Raw genomic sequence first — 20379 nt, 5'->3', positions numbered from 1 at the left:
CTGCTGCTGTGTGCAGCGGATGATGGGAGTGCCTCATAGACTAGCGGGCCGTTTTGTTGCCGTCTCCACGACTACGGTGATTTCCAGACACGGCCTGCCGCAAATTGCGGCGAGCGAGACGCGCGTGCGGCGCCGGTGGCGCACCTGGAGCGGCGCCAAGGTGAGCGCCACATCTGCCGCCTTCTGCCGACCGCGTCACGATCGTCGGCCGGCCATCTGTCGCGGCGCCGCCGGCGGGGGCGAGCCGCGCCGGTCCGCGACTCGGCGCCGGTCCAGAACGGACGCAAATCGGGCCTCGGCTGGCCGGCCTGATGGGCTCTCTGAGAGTGCAGGATTTCAGTCTCGAAATGGTTCTTCACGTCGAGGTTTAAGCCTGTCGTTAGCTAATTTGGATCGCATGCTCCTCAGTAGGTATGCCTATGACTTCAGCAGCCGATGACAGCTCTGGTTACTGCTAAATATTGTTGTGCTGCTAAGCGGGAAGCATCGCCTAAGCAACAGCGTCTATTCGCCGCGGATTTTCTCACACTTGACCGTGGCGTGGGCGCCATGAATATTTGCGGCACCCTCAAACCCAACACCACCATCACTTGACCATGACAGTGACCGCCAGCCGGCGACCGCCGACCGCGCGGCTCCGTCATTGAACGGCTTTGGCGTGATGCCGTGCGGCCGTCCGCTGGCTCCGAGCTATCACCATGATCCCCTGTCGTGACACCCAGCCGACGGCTAACTGTCCGCGCACCGGACTGCACGCCAGCCTGCCTTACGACATGAGTAACACGCAAACAAATCGCTGGAATTCACAGAATGAACCCATTCAAACGGTCATTGCCGTACGGGTAAGGAGTGAGCCTGTGCATTTTTATGGCGATTGAAGTGATAATCATAAATGGTTTCAATGCGGTTTGAAGCTAAGGATCTCCTGTTGAACCTTGGAGGCTATAATTTGTACATTCAACAGCATCACCGACAAGGTCATTGCCTTCAGCTATTTTCACCCCGGGTATCTTGTGCCCAAGTAAACAAAAAGTTACGAAAACAACTCTATAGATCACCTCCAACTGTGTCGCGCATTATGTCCCGCCGTACACTTCTCTCCACGCTGTAATCAAGGCACCACGTAATTGCTTCGACCTTGGCGAGTTCATGGGAAGGTTCAAGAACATAATGTATCAAAGTTGAATGATCCATGCTGTAATTCGGCTAAATAAAACTGAAACGAAGTGTCCACTTACGACATTAGCGATCATTCTGCGGCGTTTCCACTGAAGTAGCGTGGCGAATCGTCGTCATATGCTGGTGTCCGACTTTGAGCGACCGCGGCTGGTCAGCCGGGCTCTGAGAGGAGGTCGGCCGAGTCACTGTCCGGTCTAACTGGCCTGGTCCGGTCACCGACTCACCGCCCGACCGCGCCGCGCCGGTCAGCCGGCAGTTACGCAACCCGGCTAGCCTTCTGTGCGCCGTGGCAGTCACCGGAGACTGCGAGTCGGCGTGGGGCGCTAGCACCAGCGCCCTTCGCCCGCCCGCCGCTCACGTTCGCTCCCCGCCCGCCTACGCCCGCCCGCATACCCATCGCGGTTGTTGACACCGCCGAAAGCTGGTCAGTAAGATGGACGCCAGTGTGCCAGGGTGGCCGGCGCGCCGGCCGGCTGGCTCATTTGCACCTGGCCTCTGGTCGTGCGCGTCGGGTCAGGGCCGGCCGGCCGGGTGCCAGTGACAGTGACGGTCGACCGGTGTGCCATCCGGGTCTCACTGAGAGCGAACGCCGCTCGCTGTCACGATTCATGAGCGTGGCGCAGCACAGCTGATTCGTATGCTAATTCTGTTGTGGATGATTCAGCTGGGGATGGCTGTGGCGCCTTGTGTGGGCCACAGGTGGGTGTATTTTTGGAACGCCCTGGTACCGAGTCCAGGGCAGCTGCTGGCACACCGAGAGATCCCGGTGTTTTGCTGTAGAGGGTGATACGAAAAAGCGCCATTTTTCCGTATGTGCGCAGCTTTTGACGGCGGGTGGCTTTAGAGAGGGTCGGTAAGGGTTGGACAAAAAGGTGCATTCGTAATGGGGATACTGCCCGTGGATGACGTCATAAACAAGTCTTGTGGTGTATCTGGCGGCCGAGGGGTGGACCTGGGGCCCCTGGCCGGCAGCGCGGCGTGCCAAGGTCCCCGTGGGGCCGGTGCCGGCGACTCTGTACTGCCGTCGGACAGACTGGAGGGAGCGGACCCGGTCCTCCCGGCAGTGTGCGCTCCCTCCGACCGCTGACGGCAGGCGGTGGTCCCACACTGCTCAGTGGCTCCAACTCGACCCCAGCGCCGACACTATCTAATACCAGCTGCATGTGCTGCCTTGGATAAACGCGATACCACCGTATGCAAATGCAAATAATGATCCTTCGTTGGCAGACCGGCTCCGATAAGGCACCGCGAAAACGAGTGATGTGGTAGCTATTGCCTGCGATATTTATCGTCATACACGTATTCCAAACCACAGCGTCATGTGCCTATGGCCGAGTAAAAATAGTTCCCTGCCTGTGAAGGTTCACCTCGCGAGGCCGTGCTCGTGGTTGTGAGGCTGCTGCCCCGAATGGCGTGCTGTAGGGGTCACGGTCCTGGGGCGGGGGCGGGGGTGGCTGACTGCCGCTCCGCCCGGCTGGGAATCGTGACGGTCAGGGGACGGCTGACGGCGCACGGTCAGGAGAGTGGAGACCGACCGTCTACTGCTCGCTACCTCGCTCCTCTACCTCGCATCGCCTTTCTTAACTGACAGTGTCATGATTCTTGCTCTGTCAGGCTACGTGTGCTATACTTATTGGCTACCGCCGATTTATTGGCCCCTTGCTGATCGATAAGTCCCACGCAGCATTCAGTTCCGCTCTGTGAGTGGTCGGCGATTGGTGAGCGTCACCAGACGCCTACTTTCACCGCCGACAATGAGCGCGTTAGCGCCGCGTGCGACTACCGGCGCCGGCGGCTGCGAACGGGCGCACTTCTCACCGCCGCGCGCCGGCTAGTTTCCGGTTCCCAGTGTGTCTTTCTGCGAGCCGTATATGGTAGCGCCTGGCGCGCTCTGCGCCGTATTCGCCACGCTCCGCGCTGGTGATTGGCCAGTTCGGTGGTTAGCAGACATGTGCGCCCCTTTAAACGGTTCTGTGACAACCGACAGCGCTGAATACCGACACTGAGCCTCTCAGAGGGTCGCGGACGACAGACAAAGCCCGCCACCACACACCGAGAACCAGATACACCGCCGCGAAATTCTTGTGCCACTTCACCAAAAAAGGTTGTCTATTGGCGGGTTGAATGGGCCATTTTGGGGTGATTTGGCCGGCGCGGCGGAGACCGGGGTCCTGTGAGGGACCAGGGCCACCTCGTTCACCCGATCCTCGGGAGGCTGAGACATAGTCCGGCCTCATGGCCGAGATACGCCGCCGCCGCGGTCGGCGCTCCGGTGGCCTTGGTTAGAATATCAGCCGGTCGGGGAGGATTGGCGATTGATATACTGCTCAGGGTGATGGGATTTGGGTGCGTTACCGGTTGGGTGCGCTGCCCGCTGAGTGCGTTGTCCGGTGGCCGAACTGGGGTGTGGGTATGGGTGTGTTGGTCGGTGGGTTGGTGGATGCCTTGCACAGTGGGTGCGCCGGCCGGTGGGTGGTGGGGGCGGTGGGCCCGCTGCACTGGGAGTCGGCAGCGCGCCGCTCCCACGGCCCGGACGCCGCCGCACCGACCGCGCACGGCTACTAATTCCTGGCTTGCAATCGGGTCCCGCCGAGGGGCCGCGCCGTCGCCTGCGCAGGATCACCCGGATCGGCGAGACCTGCGCGTCCGACCCGCGCGAAGTTCATTGCCATGAGAGCACCGTCAACAGAGAGGAATGTCAGGTTTCGAAAGCGGCCACTAATGCTACCGGTTTCTGGCACTGATCTGACGGCGCGCGCGGTGGGACAGCGCCGGGCCGAGGTGGCAAATCCTCCGGCTCCTCAGTGGGCCGACGGCGCCGCAGTTCGACCAATGAGCGGCCGCGCCGGTCGCGTGCTGTTGTCAGGAAGCGGGCCGTTTTTACCGATGTCTCGGTGAACGGGTCGGATGACAGTTGATGACGGCCGACTGCGGCTGCTGCGGTCAGTCAACAACTCTGCGGCAGCGGCGCGGCGGGCGTCACCTTGAACCTGCACACTGAACTCGCCGGTCGCGCGGACAGTGCCGCAATCCATGACGGTGCGCCGTCAGTGCCGGATTGTCACGTCACCTCTGTCGGATGACGGCGATTAAATCGCTTTCTCTCGGAGAATACACAGTCGAGCTGACGAGCGCGACACGCTACCGGGACGTTTTCTCTTCCTTTTATCCGTTAGTCGGAGAATATGATAAGGATCAGTGCTTAATGTCAGTTCCTGCTAATTTTAAAATTACCACCACCTAATGTCAGAATTTTTACTCGACGCTTATGCCAGCACTTTTATGATGGGGCACCATTTTACTATCCCATCTGATTAAAACCTTATCTGTGAGTCACGTATGACTATGACTGTATTCTTTCTTACTGAGCCAGCATCTTGGCGGGACTGACGGCGACAGCCCATCGCCACCTTGCTCTTCCCACCTCATTGACTACAGAGCTTGTCTCAAGACACCCGCCACTTCATTACCATTCCGTCTACATCTGTGACCCCTCGTCACTAACGACCTGTCCCTAGTCGCTGACCTCTTCACTAACCCTGCTGTTCTTTTCGTTACAGGTCACGACGACCTAGCGTCACCTTGCAGTAATGGCCAGTTCGGCGACGACAAGCGGAAGAAGGGCCCGGTACCGCGACAGAATGAGGAGCTATGTCTCGTCTGCGGCGACCGTGCCTCCGGCTACCACTACAACGCGCTTACCTGCGAGGGCTGTAAAGGTAAGACAGTGCTCTCCTGCGAGAACTGTAAAGGTAACAAAGCGCTCACCTGACAATGTCGCCTAAGAGATTGTCAGGTGAGCAATGTAAGGTGAGTAAATGTAAGAAAGTGGTCACCGAGGGCTGTAAACTGTCTTGCTCATCTGCGAGGGCTGTAAAGATAAGAAAGCGCTCACTCTCCTTTCCGGGTTCTGAACTTGACCTGAAGTCAGGGCCGGTAAGTCCAGACTCGGGGGTGTCTGCGCAGCTAGTTTGTGGAGGTCAGGGGCCTCGGAGCGGGGCAGACCAGGGAGCGCTCCGTGTGAGACGGCCCGTGAAGGCCAGTCTCGGCTCCGTGACGGTCGTGACGCTACCAGGTGCCGCCCCGTGACCCGTCACGGCCGGCGGTCGCGCCGGCAACAGGTAACCGGCCTGATAGATGGGCCCTAACTCAGCCCCACGGCCATTGCAATATGCCGGACAGCAAGCATCTATGGGAAAACGCCGCTGTTCGAAGCCGGTTAATGCGGCTTTATTTGAGGGTTATTTGGTCAGTGGGTGTGCTAATCTGCTCTCAATGTTCTCTCTCCAGTGTAGCCGTACCGTCTATGGTAGATATCAGTGTAACTACCCCCTAAGTCCGAGGTGATGTCCCCTACATCCTTTATTATGCCCTACCCCTTACGTCCGATGTATTCGTGCCTTTCACCGGTGCCGGCGGCTGTGATACGCTCCCAGTGTAGTCTGCTGTGGACTTCCCCCATGTCGATGCATCATGTTCTGTTACTCTCCCAGTGCAGTTTGTTGTGATCTACTCCAGTGCAGTTTGCTATGCCCTGCTCTCTTCACCCGATATACAGAGCCGCGCCTCTCGCCGTTGCCGGCGGCGTTGGCGGCGCCGATGCCGCGTGTTGGGAGCCAAGGTCACCCCGCTGGCTGCGGGGCGGAACTGGCCGGCTCCAAGCGGGATGGCACGGCCCGCCCGCCCCATCCTGCAGCCACGGGGTCCCTGACGACCCTCGGAGGGCACCGAGTGCAGCCCACAGCCCGCTGAATGCAGGCCGTGCGGGTTAACAGCTCACCGCCGGGACGTACCGGTGACCTGGCGTGGGTGGCTCTACATGCGCGGTGGTCGCTCGGCTGGCACCAAGTAGCAACAGTGTCCCGGTCTCGTGTTGGTAGGGAGGGGTGCTGGATATATGGCTGACAGCTCTGACTCCGTCTGAGAGTGCCGCAGCTAATTGTTTCCCGTGCTGTCGCCACCCTGAGTTATTTTATTCTTCGTCGGCTTGGTTGCGAACTGAAACACTTGCATGTGAACTGACATGAGAACTTCTGTTTCAGGTTTCTTTCGGAGGAGCATGACGAAAAATTCAGTGTATGTATGCAAATATGGCCAAAACTGTGAAATCGACATGTACATGAGGAGAAAATGTCAAGAATGTCGGCTCAAGAAATGTCTAGCTGTCGGCATGAGGCCAGAATGTAAGTATTTTACATCACGGCAGTAATATGTTTGTGGCACCTTTTTGGCATGTGTATTGCGTTTCGCGTGAGGATACGGCTATGCTTTAAATGACGGTTCGTCTCGTCATTTTTTTCGGGTTGCTATAGAAAATTAATTAGACAGACAAAGTCCATGATACAGCTCACGGCAGCCCGGGGGCAGCTGGTGGGTCTCGCTGTTCGCTGGAACGGACCTCCATCAGTTAAAGCCTCTCGGTCATAGAAATCCGCCAGGTTCGGTCCTCTCGGTCGGGCTGGCCCCTCTTATAATCGTCAGTCAGCGGAACCCCGCTCTTAGAATGTGACCTAGATGCACGGAGCAGCGTGACCAGAGTTTTGTAAGCCTGTAAGACGCTTATCGGATCACGAGAATTAATGTAACACAAGGGTCATTGGCCTCGAAATGTTGACGCTCGTGCCTGCTTGGTTGAGCGCTCACTTCTCATTCATTTTCGTTTATTTGCTTGAAGTGTCGAGTCGACGCATCACAGTAATGGGTGTTTAATTTCCATATTCATAACATAACCTCATTATCTCCTCTGTTGAATTAATTTTTCGGCTCATTATGTCGAAAAGAATGTACGAGTAGCTTCACTTTGTATCTATTCTAATGGTGACAGAAGAAGCTTGAAATCCCTGAAGCCCAAGTACAGTGGTATTTATACTTGCCTTTGAAATTCCATAAATAACAATAGGTACTATTCAGTATTCATTGATAGCCAACAGTAAACATGGATGATGGATGTATGCATAAATCAGTCACAGGTAAGCCCTGATCAGGAACATTTATTCGGTTTATTCTTATCTTTATTATGGATGAATAATGCAGGCATATGGGGCACGGCAGGTCCTACATACTGTGATATACTGTCCTTGAGCGGGCTCCACTGAACGCCCCGTCGTGCCGCACTGGAACAATACCGGACGTTGGATCCTACTGACATGTTGTAGTCAACCTACCACAATACTTGAGGTCACAATCTGACCTGGATGGATCCCCCTACCACAACTATCAGCGGCTGGTCTGTCCGTTCCGACCAATAGCTGCGCCTTCATTCGCCCTTCCGTGTGTTGCGCAATCTGCTGTTGTTTCCTCCCTTCCCGCCCCGCCCGGAGGCCCCGATAGTTGTCTTTCCGCCCCGGCCCGTCCATCCGTCCGTCCGTCCGTCCGCTCGTCCGGTCCGTAGCCAGAATGTTGCAAAAGCGGGCGGCCTGCGGCCGGGTGGCGGCGTCTCGGCCGGCCTGCCGTGCTCTGCGCCGTTGAGCGGCGGTGGCGGCGGCAGCGGTCAGCCCCAAGGTCATTGGTGCATTGCCTCCAGTGTCGTCACGGAGCTGGCGCTGCACCTGGCGGGGGCGGGGGCGGGGGCGGGGCGGCGAGGAGATACACGGCCGGCACCCACGGGCCGCCGCCGACACTCCCCAAACGGAGCTGCGCAGAAGCCTAAAAAAAAAAAAATAATCGGTAATCATAGGATTCTGCAACCGCGTACATGCCTCTGCAATTTATGTACGCATTTACATAAGGTGACAGATCGTCCGTAACTGATAAGCCGTGCAATTTAAAAATAATTACGCATTCTATTATCATATTTATAAGTTAACGTGTGAAAGAGCTATTTCTGCTATCATCATGCTGCTGGCAGGGCGGGATATCCTTTGGACGAAAGTAGGGTCTTCGAGTGAACTCTGATCGGTGATGCAATGGATAAACACACACTGGCCAGCCGCCCGGTGAGCTGGGCCAATATTTGACAGGCGGGGTGTTGGCACTTGGCAGGCGACGCAGCGGTACCCTGGCGCAATGGGAGGGCTGCGGAGGGGGAGAGGGCAGTTCGAGTGACCGCTGATGTCAGTTCCCGGGTATGTGTGCACTGTATATACAGTTATGCACGCTCGGTACCGGAGACTGAGAGGAGAAACGAGGGACGGGATGGATACTGAAAGGTGGGACTAATAGGACTGAATAAAGGGCAGAGTCTGGGTTACACGATAGAGGCTGGATCGAATTTTCTTACAGATTGTCAAAGCGGTGCCGCGATAAATGGCCGCAGTGCCTGAGTAATATGGCACTAGAAATGGTGTTTATAGTTCGATGATTCTCCTGACTGACATGTTCTTATCTGACAAAATCCTCCTTTCCTCAGGTGTGGTACCGGAGTACCAATGCCAGGTGAAGAGGGAGGCCAAAAAGGCGCAGCGGGAGCGGGACCGGCCCAACTCGACCACCTCGGCGCAGGACGGGCCGGACTCCAAGCGGCAGCGGCTGGGCTCCACCGTAAGTGACCTTCCTGTCCATCACAGGGACGAGACCCTATCCCCGGGACGGGACGCCCCCTTTGGAGACGCCGCTCCCCTAGCCGGCCGGTCCAAGGACAAGGCCGCGCGCATCCCGTTCGGAGGATTAATTGGACCATTTTTGCTTGTCTACGGGCCGGGGAGTCGTCCCCCAGCGACCACGTGGCCGGCCGGCGAGGTCATTAGGCGCTGACCGGTGAACTGGTACGGCACACGTGGTCCGTCACGTGACCGGGTCACGCTGCTGTGTGTTGGGTCGCCGGTAAGTGTGTCTGTGTGTCAGTGGGATCGGGGCGGCTAGCGTGCTGTCGCCGGTAAAAGTAATGTCGTGCAGTGCGTTTTTCTGCCAAGCTGCGTACTATCGTAGGACATGTTTCCTCAAAACTTCCTGGTCGGTAGTCTGCATTGTTTCACGCAAAAATGGTATGGCACAGTGTCTTGTCGGTCCATTCGGGTTATAAGCTTGTGGAAGTATTCTGTTATGTCAACAGAATATGTGCATTGTGCACTAAATGTGCAGTGTTGTCATTCAGAAGCAAACAAACCTGACCACAACAGACTAGCTGGTGTCGTGGTTTAACGAACAATCGCTGGTCAGAACGTGACATATGGGATTGTGCGAGCTGAGAAACCAAATCAGTCGGTTCAGCTGAAATTCGAGGCAGCATTTTTTTGGCAATGAACTTCCGAAATGCAATGTTATCTAATTTATGTACGTCTACTTCTTTCATCTTTTGTAGGCACACGACAATAATTTTAACTTGCGCCGCCACTCCGTAAGCGCACTTATATTCGAAAGTCATCCTCAGACTTGTATGCCCGTGGCCTGTGGTCTAGCATCCCCTGCGCGGTACCCCAGTATCTGACGAAGCTCCGATGCTGTGCCACAGGACCAGACGGTAGCTGTCGCTGGCGCGGCCGGCGGCGGCGGAGGCAGTATGCCCGCACCCGTCTCCCTTCCCGTACAGCGGCGCGCACTGACCGCCGAACAGAACGAGCTCATCAACCGGCTGGTGCAGTACCAGGAGGAGTACGAGTCACCCACCAAGGAGGACATGAGGCGCTCGGCGGTGAGTACCTGCCCGCACAGACCGCGCCGTAGTAACACTCGAGGGAGGGGAGTGGGCGACTGTACTCGGCAGAGGTTACCTCGGGCTCTGGACTAGGAGAGGTGGGTTATACCCTGCGCCCTCAACAACACTGGGTGACCCCTTAGGGAATAGGGAGGCGCTTTGGGATGTTGTTAGCTCCTGGGTCCCGCTGCAACCAAGCTCATCTCCCCCTACCCGGGCGCTGTACAGGGGACGGGAGGGTACAGAGTAGCCGTGCCAGGCTCGCGTGCAGCGCCAACCATTGCCGCGGCGCTCTGTGGCAGGAAGCACCTCCCGGAAAGTTTCCGTGCGGCAGTGTTCCGTCAGCGCTGCCTGGGAAGATAAATCGCCGTCTGTGCTGCGGACGCGGTGATAATCAGCCTCGCTGCAGACTCGGACGGGTCCCGTTTGTGGTTGGACGGGAGAGGCGGCAGGGGTGCAGTGGGGACGGACCCCGCTCCATGGAACGCCGATATCGCGTGCTCCCTAAGCCCTGCTGACCGCTCTCTCCTCGAGACTTTCTTCCGCGTCCGGGCGGTGTCGGTGAGAGGGGCCTAATCGTCTCCGGGCTGACGGGGAAGGACATGCTGGATAGAGAGGGGATGTTAATAGTGTCCCCGGGGGGTCAGCGATGGGTGCTCACCATGTTCAGTGATATAGAGGTTAGAAAGTTGTAGGGTGAGAGGGAGGGCCAATCACAGAGGTTAGAAGGTTAGAGGGTTAAAGGGAGGGCCATTTAGGGTCCCCGAGCGGGTCTAGAGTGTGCGCTCACCGTGTTCACTGGTGTCGAGTGTTTGTGCGCTGGCTCTGCCGTGTATGGCGAGCGCTTTGTGTCCGCGTGACGCCCCGTGTCTACCCCGACGTGAGACGCTCTTCCCTGTCTGTCGCTTGCCGTCCGCCGGTGCACGGACCGTCCGTGCCACCGCGCGGCGGCCCCACGCTGTCCCTGGTCCGCTTCGCTCCCTGATCGGTTCCCCTGGTCTGAACATGCGCTCAGTGTCCTCACCAGAATACAGTAACGTACTTATCGAATTTATGTGCTGACTAACTAAGTTTGAGAAATTAACGATTTTCTCTTAACACATAACGCTTTGTATTTTTGTACTTTCCTGGTTTATTTTTAGCACGATCAAAATTATTTTATCGATCTAATTTCCACCAATAATGTTGTAACGCAAAATAACTGGAAAACGATCTGCATAATTTGAGTTTGTGTCGCTGATAATCACAGCCACCGTTCTGATATTGAAGGAGGTTGTAAATTGGCCGATCAGGAGGCGGAGCGGGCCAACCCGACTGGAATGCCTCCCCTGCCCTCCCCATTTCTCTGCCTGGCTGCCCTGTGACCGCTTCTGAATGTGATGTGCACGGGGGTTGGGAATGGTGTCATGTGGTCGGTCGGTGGTTACCCACTCCCAGTCAGTCCTTAGCCTCTACCACAGAGCCGCTCACAGTGGATTCCAGCTGCAGTCCTGCAGGTATCCCCACCACAGATCGGCCTCCAGTTTACCAGGTGCCCTGTCCGTCAACCTCGGCAGGTGGAGTTGAACGTTAACGTAAGAGTAGTCTGCATTCTTATTTCTGATTATGAAGTTGCAACGTGGTTCTGTGACATGCGCTTATTATTTTCAAACGTTTGACCGTCTATTTCTTTCCGTCTCTTTTTGCCGTTTCGTCTCTGGGGCGAACAACTTAATTCAAACTAAATTTGAGCGGATATCTCCGTACCAGTTTCGTTCTGAGAACCAGCCTCGTGACAAAATGAATAACATTTCCGATAAAAAATGCGGGGACGGCGGTCGGGCGTGCCTTACTCACCGGCTCTTTCCGCGTTCCTCGGCACGGTAGCAGATCGTGACGTGATCCGTTACGCCGTGTTGTTTTGACGGGACATTTCCTCGTTATTGTCAGCCAGTGTCAGTTGCCGCTGCTCCGTCATTGCCATTTACTGCGGAATGGTAGCAGCCCAACCTGAAAACCACATTCTCTGAAAGGATAGATGGCCGCCGTACCTTATCTGAGGTGAACGGAAGCGGTTCGCGTTTTTACGAGTTTTCTTCCTGCATTTAATGAGCTGCCTCCATTGATAAGAGCGATAGCCGGTAGCCTCCACTGCCGAGGGGACATTCCTTGCACATATTTTTCTCCGTCCTCTCCGCCCTTCCTGTGACCCTTTCAACCACCCGGGGAACTGGCGGAACGACCGTCAATGGCCCCGGAGGCTAACGTCAGTGACGTATATCACTGGGCACCCGAACACGGGCTGACGTCAGTGATACGAGTCATCGACCGGTGGCTGACGTTACCGCCCTGTATCACCGATCGTCGGTGGACGTGTATCGTCAATCGTCGTCTGACGTCGATGACGTATCGTCTGACGTCGATGACGTATCGCCTGACGTCGGTGACGCCGTCGTTGCAGCTGGAGCGGACCAGCTCGGACCCCGCCGAGCTGCAGTGTAAGCAGATCACCGGCCTGACGGTGCTCACCGTTCGACTCATAGTCGAGTTCACCAAACGGCTACCCGGCTTCCAGGACAAGCTCTGTCGCGAGGACCAGATTTGCTTAGTCAAGGTGACTATCGGATGGATGGGCGGTTCTCGGGGGGGGGGGGGGGCTGGGAGGGGGGATTGAAGGCAACCGACAGCAGGTACGTATCAACAGGTCATATGCAAACAGCTGAGTCATCTCGAGAGATGCACCCTCGATAACACAGCAGACGCGAATGGACGGTAAGTGACTCGCACTGGCTGACCGGAGATAGGACGCCTTGCCCCGGATTCCGGTATTCTTCTTAGTCTTCGGTTTTCTCCGCCGCTTCTGCACAGACAGCTGTAATTCAGATGGTGCGCGATCGCCAGCTTTTCCGTGTTTCCGGTGGAATGTTCCGGTCTCGGCCGAACGGCACCAGTCTTGGGCCGCTGGCTGTCCAACCGGTCAGGTCATAGTCGGACCTGTCTCCTTTTATTGCGCCATCACGTTCTGGAGATGCTGACGTCACAGCTGAAGAAACTGGTCGTCCGAAGAGATTGGGTAGGTCACTTGTCGATGATTCAGACAGCAAATACCTGGCCTGGCAGGACGAGGAAGCACCCAGTCAAGGGAGTGACGATCCATTGACAAATGTCTTCTCAGACGTCTGCCTACCAGTCGCCACTGCCGGGGTGACTTGGTGTCGTGCCAGTGTCAGTGTGGGTCTGAAGGCCGGCACGGGGTCGAACGGAGGGCGGTGCTCAGGTGCCGCGGTCGCTGCCCTTGGCCAAGGTCGCGGCGCAGGCCTCGTCTCGCCGGCCGGCAAGAGCGGAACCGGATTTCCGCTGTGTGCCGTCGTCGGCCGAGAGCCTTGATTGCTCTCGGGTTAGCCGTGACTGTTGGTGAACGGTCCCGTCTGCAAGAGAGGACACCGAGGAAACTGACGGTGGCCCGCTCCGCGACTTCGTCCGGCTGGTCGTAAGCCAAAAACACCACCACGAGCGACCTCCAGACATCGCTGCCTCGTCACCGAAGCTGAACGTTCGGCCGCCTAGCTCATTGGCTGGATTTCTAGCAGCTTAGTGGAACTCCACTGGACCTATTGTTCGAGCTCATCGGCACATTGACTCGCTCGAATACTCCGTCACGTCATTAGAAAAGACTCCTAGAACGCCAAGGTGTTCGTCCCAGGCTTCTGCGGAATCAGTGTTCAGCGAGAGCAAAATGCCGCATTGACGGTTCTGACAAGAGAGCCATTTTTGGAGAGATTAAGCCGACTGCCAACGACTTCGCGACAAAGACAGTGGAGAAAAAAAGACAGTGGGTTCAACCGCCGCAGAAGCTTTGCTAGCGCAAGCCGTACATCTTACGATCGACTAATGAAGGAAATATGGAGAGGTAAGACATCGACGGCGGTGCCGGTTTCTTCCGTACTCTTTGCGACCATCTCTTTGACTTCAGACAGACTCACGACATCGAATAGTTGACAAGCGACTCGACTGGACGAACGCCCTTCTTTTCCGGCCCATCCGGCCCTCTCTGTCTCTCTGTCTCTCAGTCCTGCTGGTCCCCTGACTCGGAGGCCCTGCTCCCCTGGACTGGCTACCCGAATCCAGTCTCGGCGACTGCCGATGTTTGACCAGTGAGGTCAGACTCCTCGCCCCTGGCCTGTGTCCGAGTCTTTGACCGATGGTCAGAAGGGCAGACCACTGTGTCAGGCGGTCGAGGCAGGCCGCTGACCCCCGGTGCTCGAGGCGAGGTCAGAGCCCCCGGGCTGGCAGAGGCGGCCCCTGACCCCAGGGCGAGGTCAGAGCCCCCGGGCGAGCAGAGGCGGCCCCTGACCGGCCCCCGCCGCCGCCTCAGACACTGGTCGACACGCCGGGGGAGGACGACTCGGAGCGACACTTCCGACGCATCACCGAGATGACAATCCTGACCATAAAGCTGATTGTGGAGTTCAGCAAGTGTCTGACGGGCTTCGACCGGCTGGTCAAGGACGACCAGATCACCCTGCTCAAGGTACAGATCTGTGACCGCTGCCGCCGCAGCGCTGCAGTCAGCCAGTTTCACTGCAGCCAGTTGTGTTTATGTTTGTAGTTGACCGTTTCGCCTCATCAAGGAATTTCTTAGATTCGCTCCCCTATTCTATCTTCTAAGTTTAATTTCGTTGGTTTAACCTCCAGCGCTGCACACGATGTATGTATTACATGCGGCGGATGTTAGCTCAGCATGCCATTCGGGTGCGGGGGATGGCTGCATTAGTCCGGCTCGTTTCGGGTATTCGAGGCGGCCCGGCCGACTGCCATTGTTTGGGCGGCGCAGCGGCCGCTCCGTCTGGCGCGGCCGGCTCGCCACTCGGCGGCCAACTGTCAAACATTCCCGTGGCCGGGGACAATTAGAGGTCAAGGTTCACGGCCCCGGTTCACGGACACCCGACGGGTCACGACGGCGGCTCTCTCTCTCTCTCTCTCTCTCTCTCTCTCTCTCTCTCTCTCTCTCTCTCTCTCTCTCTCTCTCTCTCTCTCTCTCTCTCTCTCTCTCTCTCTCTCTCTCTTTCTCTCTCTCTCTCTCACTCTCTCTCTCTCTCTCTCTCTCTCTCTCTCTCTCTCTCTCTCTCTCTCTCTCTCTCTCTCTCTCTCTCCTTTTTTATCGTTGTTATATTTTGATGTCTCCTCATCCATTCTTGGAGAAACATTCTGTCACAGGTAGGTAAGAACCACACTCACACTCGGAGCAATTCCACAACTGTCAAGAGAAGGAACGGTGATGGGTCGGGCGGGTGGGAGCAAGGGTGGAAGGATACCTATTTGTGTCTTTTCTGTTAAATTGTTTCTGTTCTTTTTCATTTCGACTTTCGCCCCTCCCAATTTTTCATACATTATCATTACAAGACTTTTATTAAATAAAAAAGGGTTACCGTAATATGCTAAATATAACGTAGTTGCCTGGCGAATAGCTGTATAAAGAGATGCGGCGTGGGCTCTCTAAGTATGTCGCCGTTTTGCACCGTCATGCCTCTCCGCCTTGTGACGTCAGGCAGGATTGTTGCATCACCATCGCTGATTTAGCAGGTAGTTCTGCGTGCCGCCGCTGTGTGTCGCTAGTGTCGCCGCGACTGACCTCCCTCCCTGGGGGTTACAGGAGTGCTCCAGCGAAGTCATGATGCTCCGCTGCGCCCGTCGGTACGACGAGGATACCGAATCAATCGTGTTCGCAAACAACTACCCCTACACCCGCGAGTCGTACGAGCGCGCCGGCCTCGACTCGGCCACCATCGACAAAAACTTCCAGTTCTGCAAGAAGATGTGCAAGATGAAGGTAGATAACGCCGAGTACGCCCTGTTGACCGCCATCGACATCTTCTCCGGTGAGTCCTTCTGCCGTCCGTGACGGGCTGTTGGGGTTCACAGGGGCACTGGACTAGAGCAGAGTATATAGAACAACGGCTAGAGTCTGGGCCGGGGACTCTACCAAGGCCTCGTCTAACATGTTAACTGGGGGGGCTAAACCCCCGCAGTCATCGACCTGGCCCCTCCAGTCAGGGCAAAAAGTCACTACTGGGGGGCCGGCAATAGCCAAAAGGCAAACTAATTTTTATTTCGAGGCGTCAGTGCACATAAAAACAAATGCGTAAACGAAACGATGCAATGTGAGCACATTGAAATACCTCATTACCTAGGGCTGTTATGTGTTTATTTTGTTTACAACCTTTTTTTCGCTCAGCAATGCGTTACATTTCGTCTTTTCAGGCGCCCAACTCCGTGTCCCGGATATTCTTTTTTCATAAATTTAGTCCGAACCTTTTGAATGGAAGGATTCACAAGTACAGAGCCCCCGCTAAGCAGAGCTTTGCGTTGGCCCTGCCCTCTACCCTCCGATCGCGCAATTCGTGATCTATGGCAGAATTTAGAGCCCAAAGTTTAACGTATGCACATAGCCGCACACGGCCGGTCCCCTCACTGACTTCGAATGGCTACGGCCTGCCACCAACCGTAGGTAACCATGTACTCGCCAGGAGGGTCATAAAGATCGAGCGATGTCGCGCTTCGAACCCGGACTGTTATAACCGAGACGCGTGCCCTCACCACGCGGAGTCCAAGGCTCTACCGGCAACAATTTCTCCTTTAGGTATCAATCTGTTGTTTCTGTCTTCGCCCCTCGGGGCGTCAATCTCTTGTTTTTGCCTATCGTCGTCCTCGCTAGCGGCGTCCAACTTCTGGCTGGACGGTCACCGGTGTGCGGCTAGAGTAGCTCCTAATCGTAATGAAGCAGGCTCCCGTTCTGGGTGGTCGTACGCAGGCGCAGATGCCAGATTGGTGCCTCTGTCTGTGGGGACGGGAACTCTGACAGCTGGATTATCTAAAGAAGTCGGCATGGAGTCCTGGGGGGCAAATGCCAGCCACTTAGGGTCCCAACGGGCCTCAAAGCACTACTACACGGGGTAATCTTCATTTTTGTTTAGTTTATAGCCTCTGACGACCTTAAGGTTGTGTTGAAGATCCACGGCGATTACGGAGAATCCACCTGAGAAGCCATCAGTCTCCAAGTTGATACACAGGCATCTGGTCTGAGGGGGCCCTAGTGGGAAAATACGGTCTCCACTCAGATTGACCATTAAAGCCTGGTATAGATCATATATAACCAGTGTGGGCTACCATAGAGGCCGAAATATAGGTCCAGACGTTGGCATTAGCCCTCAGAGATCGGCATCGAGCGCTCACAGGGGCCCATCAGAAACCGATGTGGTTCGCAAAAAAAATACATATGCGTGTGGGCCCTCGACATAAGGCTCGGCATGCAAATTCCTTAGACAAGGCACTGCCACTCAATCACACGCTCAACAACGAGAAGTGTGATTATTATTGCCTGATGGGGCAATGTGAGGGGGCTATAAACTAATAGGTATACAAGCATGGGTCGGATGGCCTATTTTTTTTTTTAGTTTTCAAAAAAAAAAATCATGGTATCAGGGCTGTGATGAAAAATAAGTGGTCTAAATCCGGTGAGAAAACAGGATTTGGGGGTACCCTAGGTTTGGCTCCTTCAGTCTCTGGCCCCCCCCAGTGAAAATTCCTTAGACGAGGCCCTGGACTCTACCTATGCCGGGACGCTGACCTCAAGGAAAGGGATCTTCCGAGTGGATTTTCCTTGCTCTGTTAGCGGTGTCTGTTGATGTAGCTACTAAGAGCTTGAAGCGCTTCGTTTATGCACATTTAAGGTCTGCGGATGAAGAGATGTTACGGTACATATGATCATGTCAGTGTGTTAACCGGAGCTGTGTGGTGGTCGTGGGTCCAACTCCGAGTTCATTGTCCTATGTCCATTTTGGTCGGAACGATGTCGTGTTTACGGTGGTGTATAACAAAGGCGGATTTTCTGTGGTTAGTTTGTTCCAATGTGGACGTATGCTTACGTGTCGCTCTGGCCGAAAATGGGACCCAGTTAGCTGAATCGCCCAATGGCGGTCCGACGCCCGCCCGTGGCTCGCTGTGATCAGTCGCGGCCCTCCAAAAAAATGTACAAATCGGCCCCGTTAGGTGATACTATCATCTATGGCTCTGGGGCCACGCCGACTGAGGGGCCGAGCAGTTTCCCATTCCGTGAAGTGCTATTTATTTTTCCGGTGGCGTGCAGTCTGGCGGTGATGCTATCGGCGGCTCTGCCCCTCTGAAGCCGTTACGGGGGCCAATCGCGGCACTAGCGGTGTTTCAGGGGGCCAATCAGGGCCGGTAGCGAGGCGGCCCTCAGCCAATGGCGGCCGAGCAGCGGACGGCCGCACGCCGTGCCGTGAGCAGTACAGAGATGGTGCCGATGTTCGTGTTCGGTTCACGGTGTACTTTCTGCTCACGGCATCGGTCATTGCCGCTAACGGTCACCCCGGACCCTGGGGGGTTGGGAGGGGGCAGGGGATAGGGCTGAAGGTCAACGACTGACTCAGGGTGGCGTAGGTAGCGGGCCTCGGCGACGCCCGGTCCTTGTCCTTCCCCGAGGCGTGGATCCCCTGCCTCCGACCCGCCGTCCGTGTGCCTGCCTACTTATCATTTGTCCAGGTCCTGACACATACTGATGAGGAGCCACCATCCCTGCCTCGGCTTAGACGGCGGTTCCCAGAGTGTGTCCCTTCCGTAGATCTCCGTGGGTGTACTGGACTGACGGCGCTCCCTCTCTTCCCCGCAGACCGGTTCGGCCTGGAGGAGCCGGACAAGGTGGAGCGAATCCAGTCCATCTACGTGGAGGCGCTGAGGGCGTACGTGGACTTCCAGCGTCCGCCGCCCACCGGCGTCATCTTCGCCAAGCTGCTCAGCGTGCTGACCGAGGTTCGCCAGTTGGGCAAGCTCAACACCGAGCTCTGCTGGTCGCTGAAGCTGAAGAAGCGCGTGCTGCCGCCGTTCTTGCACGAGATCTGGGACGTGCCGGCCTAGCGCGCCGCGCGCCAGTCGCTCTCCCCTCGCCGTGTGTGTGTCTGTGTGTGAGCGCGATGGGCCGCCGGCCGTGGTGACGTCACCGGACTAAATACTGAAAGTGAGACGTCACAGGACCTCTGAGGCGGCCGCGCCCGCGGGCTAATGGGCCCAGTGCTGAGGACACTAAGTGTGTATGTACCGCTTCACCGAGGCCCGAGCTGTATTTTATTCCCATGACGGCCTCGCTTTTGTAGCTCATGACCATTGTTATTCGTGAAACTTACATCTCATTTGTGTACAAACTTGTATGGTTTGCATCGCATACTTGTATTGACGAAATGTGTTGCGAGCGCTCCGCTTTTATTTATTCTGATGTTGTCTCCAGCTGTCCATCTTCCGCTCTTCCATCCGGTTGTGTGCAAACACTTTTGCAGTGCTATTTTACGTTGGCAAAGAGGTGTTTGTGCAATATTGAAACCAAACCGGCGGTTTTGACTCCATACCGGCGCGCGCGGTTGCTGTTGTCGAGTTGGCTACTGTGAGGCGGCGGTCCGGGCGGGGCTGATCGCCCTGTCCGGCCGCCCGCTGCTCCATAACTGGGCTGGCCGGCGCCCGCCGCCGCCGTCCCTACGCGGAAACACTAGGTTGTGACCTGCTCTAGAGTGTGTGTGCGAGTGAGACAGCGCGTGTTAGTGAGTATGTGTGAGTTTGTGAGTCCGAGCCAGCCAGAAGCGGCGCGCCGCCCGCCCGATCACCGCACTCCGGCCCTCCGCACGCAGCTGCGGCTCTCCTCAAACCGAAATTATTTTGTAATGCTATATCAAATCGACTATTTTATGGTAATCATGTGATGTCTACTCAATGGCAAAATGTGTGGTATCCGAATCAGACAAATCACCACATTCGTATAACGCTGGGATGAATCACGGGCTGTTTCACAACACAGCGTAACTGTTCACATTGGTGGTATTATTTTCTGCGCCGAGGCGCCTGGCGCCCCAATATTGTTCTATCCGACCCTTTCAGAGCAGTCGCCGCGTCCCCTCTCCCCGGGACGGTCCCCGTGACCCGGGGTCAGTCCGGGCGGGGGAGGGCCGCGGCCCGTGCCCACCGTCGGCTTCTGCCGCGCACAGAGTACAAACTATCGGACCCGGTCGCCCCCACACCGCGCCTCACACTTCATCTGTATATAGGTGGTCATAGAGGGTACCTGCTGTTACGTGAGCGAGTCCGAGCGTGAGTCCCTGTGAGCGGCCCACTGTGAGAGGAAGCGAGAGAGTCCGTCAGCTCCCAGAGCCAACACTGTGGCCGACGTGCGTGTGTGTGTGTCTGTATGAACCTTTTTATATGGAAGGGAGCGGTTTAGTCCTCTTTATTTTTGTCCAATAAACTGCGTTTGTGCGAGGATGCACCGTGTGTTTGATGGGGGGTGGGGTTCAAACTGCGCTGGTGGGCGGACGAAAATCAAACAATGAGGTACTATAAGGATTAGTCGTGACATTTTTATGCATTAATGCCTAGTTTGCGAGGCATCGTTACAAAAAGTGCGATAAAATACGAAATTCGGAGCGATAGAAGATAGCTTATTTATTGTACACATACTGATGTAAAACGACACAAAGCCACCCACTGATCAAAAGCACAAGCAGTGTGACACGGCAGTCGACATAGATATACTCGTATAAGAACACATTAATACACCTCGTATGGTTCAAGACACTGGTTGACAATAG

General features: G+C 56.0%; 1 protein-coding gene across 10 annotated transcripts in view; it reads left to right on the top strand.

Annotated features, from left to right (window-relative positions):
- LOC122372976 (ecdysone receptor-like) overlaps positions 1–20057 on the top strand; it is a 136004-nt gene extending 115947 nt beyond the window's left edge. For 6 of the 10 annotated variants that reach the window (XM_043350681.1, XM_043350685.1, XM_043350680.1 and 3 more), the window contains 7 exons: positions 4740–4898; positions 6222–6362; positions 8528–8658; positions 9569–9748; positions 14106–14261; positions 15384–15609; positions 18420–20057. In XM_043350681.1, the coding sequence (XP_043206616.1) occupies positions 4740–4898; positions 6222–6362; positions 8528–8658; positions 9569–9748; positions 14106–14261; positions 15384–15609; positions 18420–18664 (1238 nt within the window). In that variant the 3' untranslated portion in view covers positions 18665–20057. Of the gene's footprint in view, positions 1–4739; positions 4899–6221; positions 6363–8527; positions 8659–9568; positions 9749–12191; positions 12345–14105; positions 14262–15383; positions 15610–18419 lie in introns of all 10 variants that reach the window. The other 4 variants (XM_043350683.1, XM_043350688.1, XM_043350684.1 and 1 more) reach the window with 1 other exon arrangement.
- The last annotated feature ends 322 nt before the right edge of the window (positions 20058–20379 follow it).

The sequence above is a fragment of the Amphibalanus amphitrite genome, unplaced genomic scaffold (genome assembly GCF_019059575.1).
Source record: "Amphibalanus amphitrite isolate SeventyFive unplaced genomic scaffold, NRLGWU_Aamphi_draft 001426F_arrow, whole genome shotgun sequence".
NCBI classification, from domain to species: Eukaryota; Metazoa; Arthropoda; class Thecostraca; order Balanomorpha; family Balanidae; genus Amphibalanus; species Amphibalanus amphitrite.
Note: the sequence above shows the minus strand (reverse complement) of the source record. Positions and strands in the feature narration are given on the sequence as shown.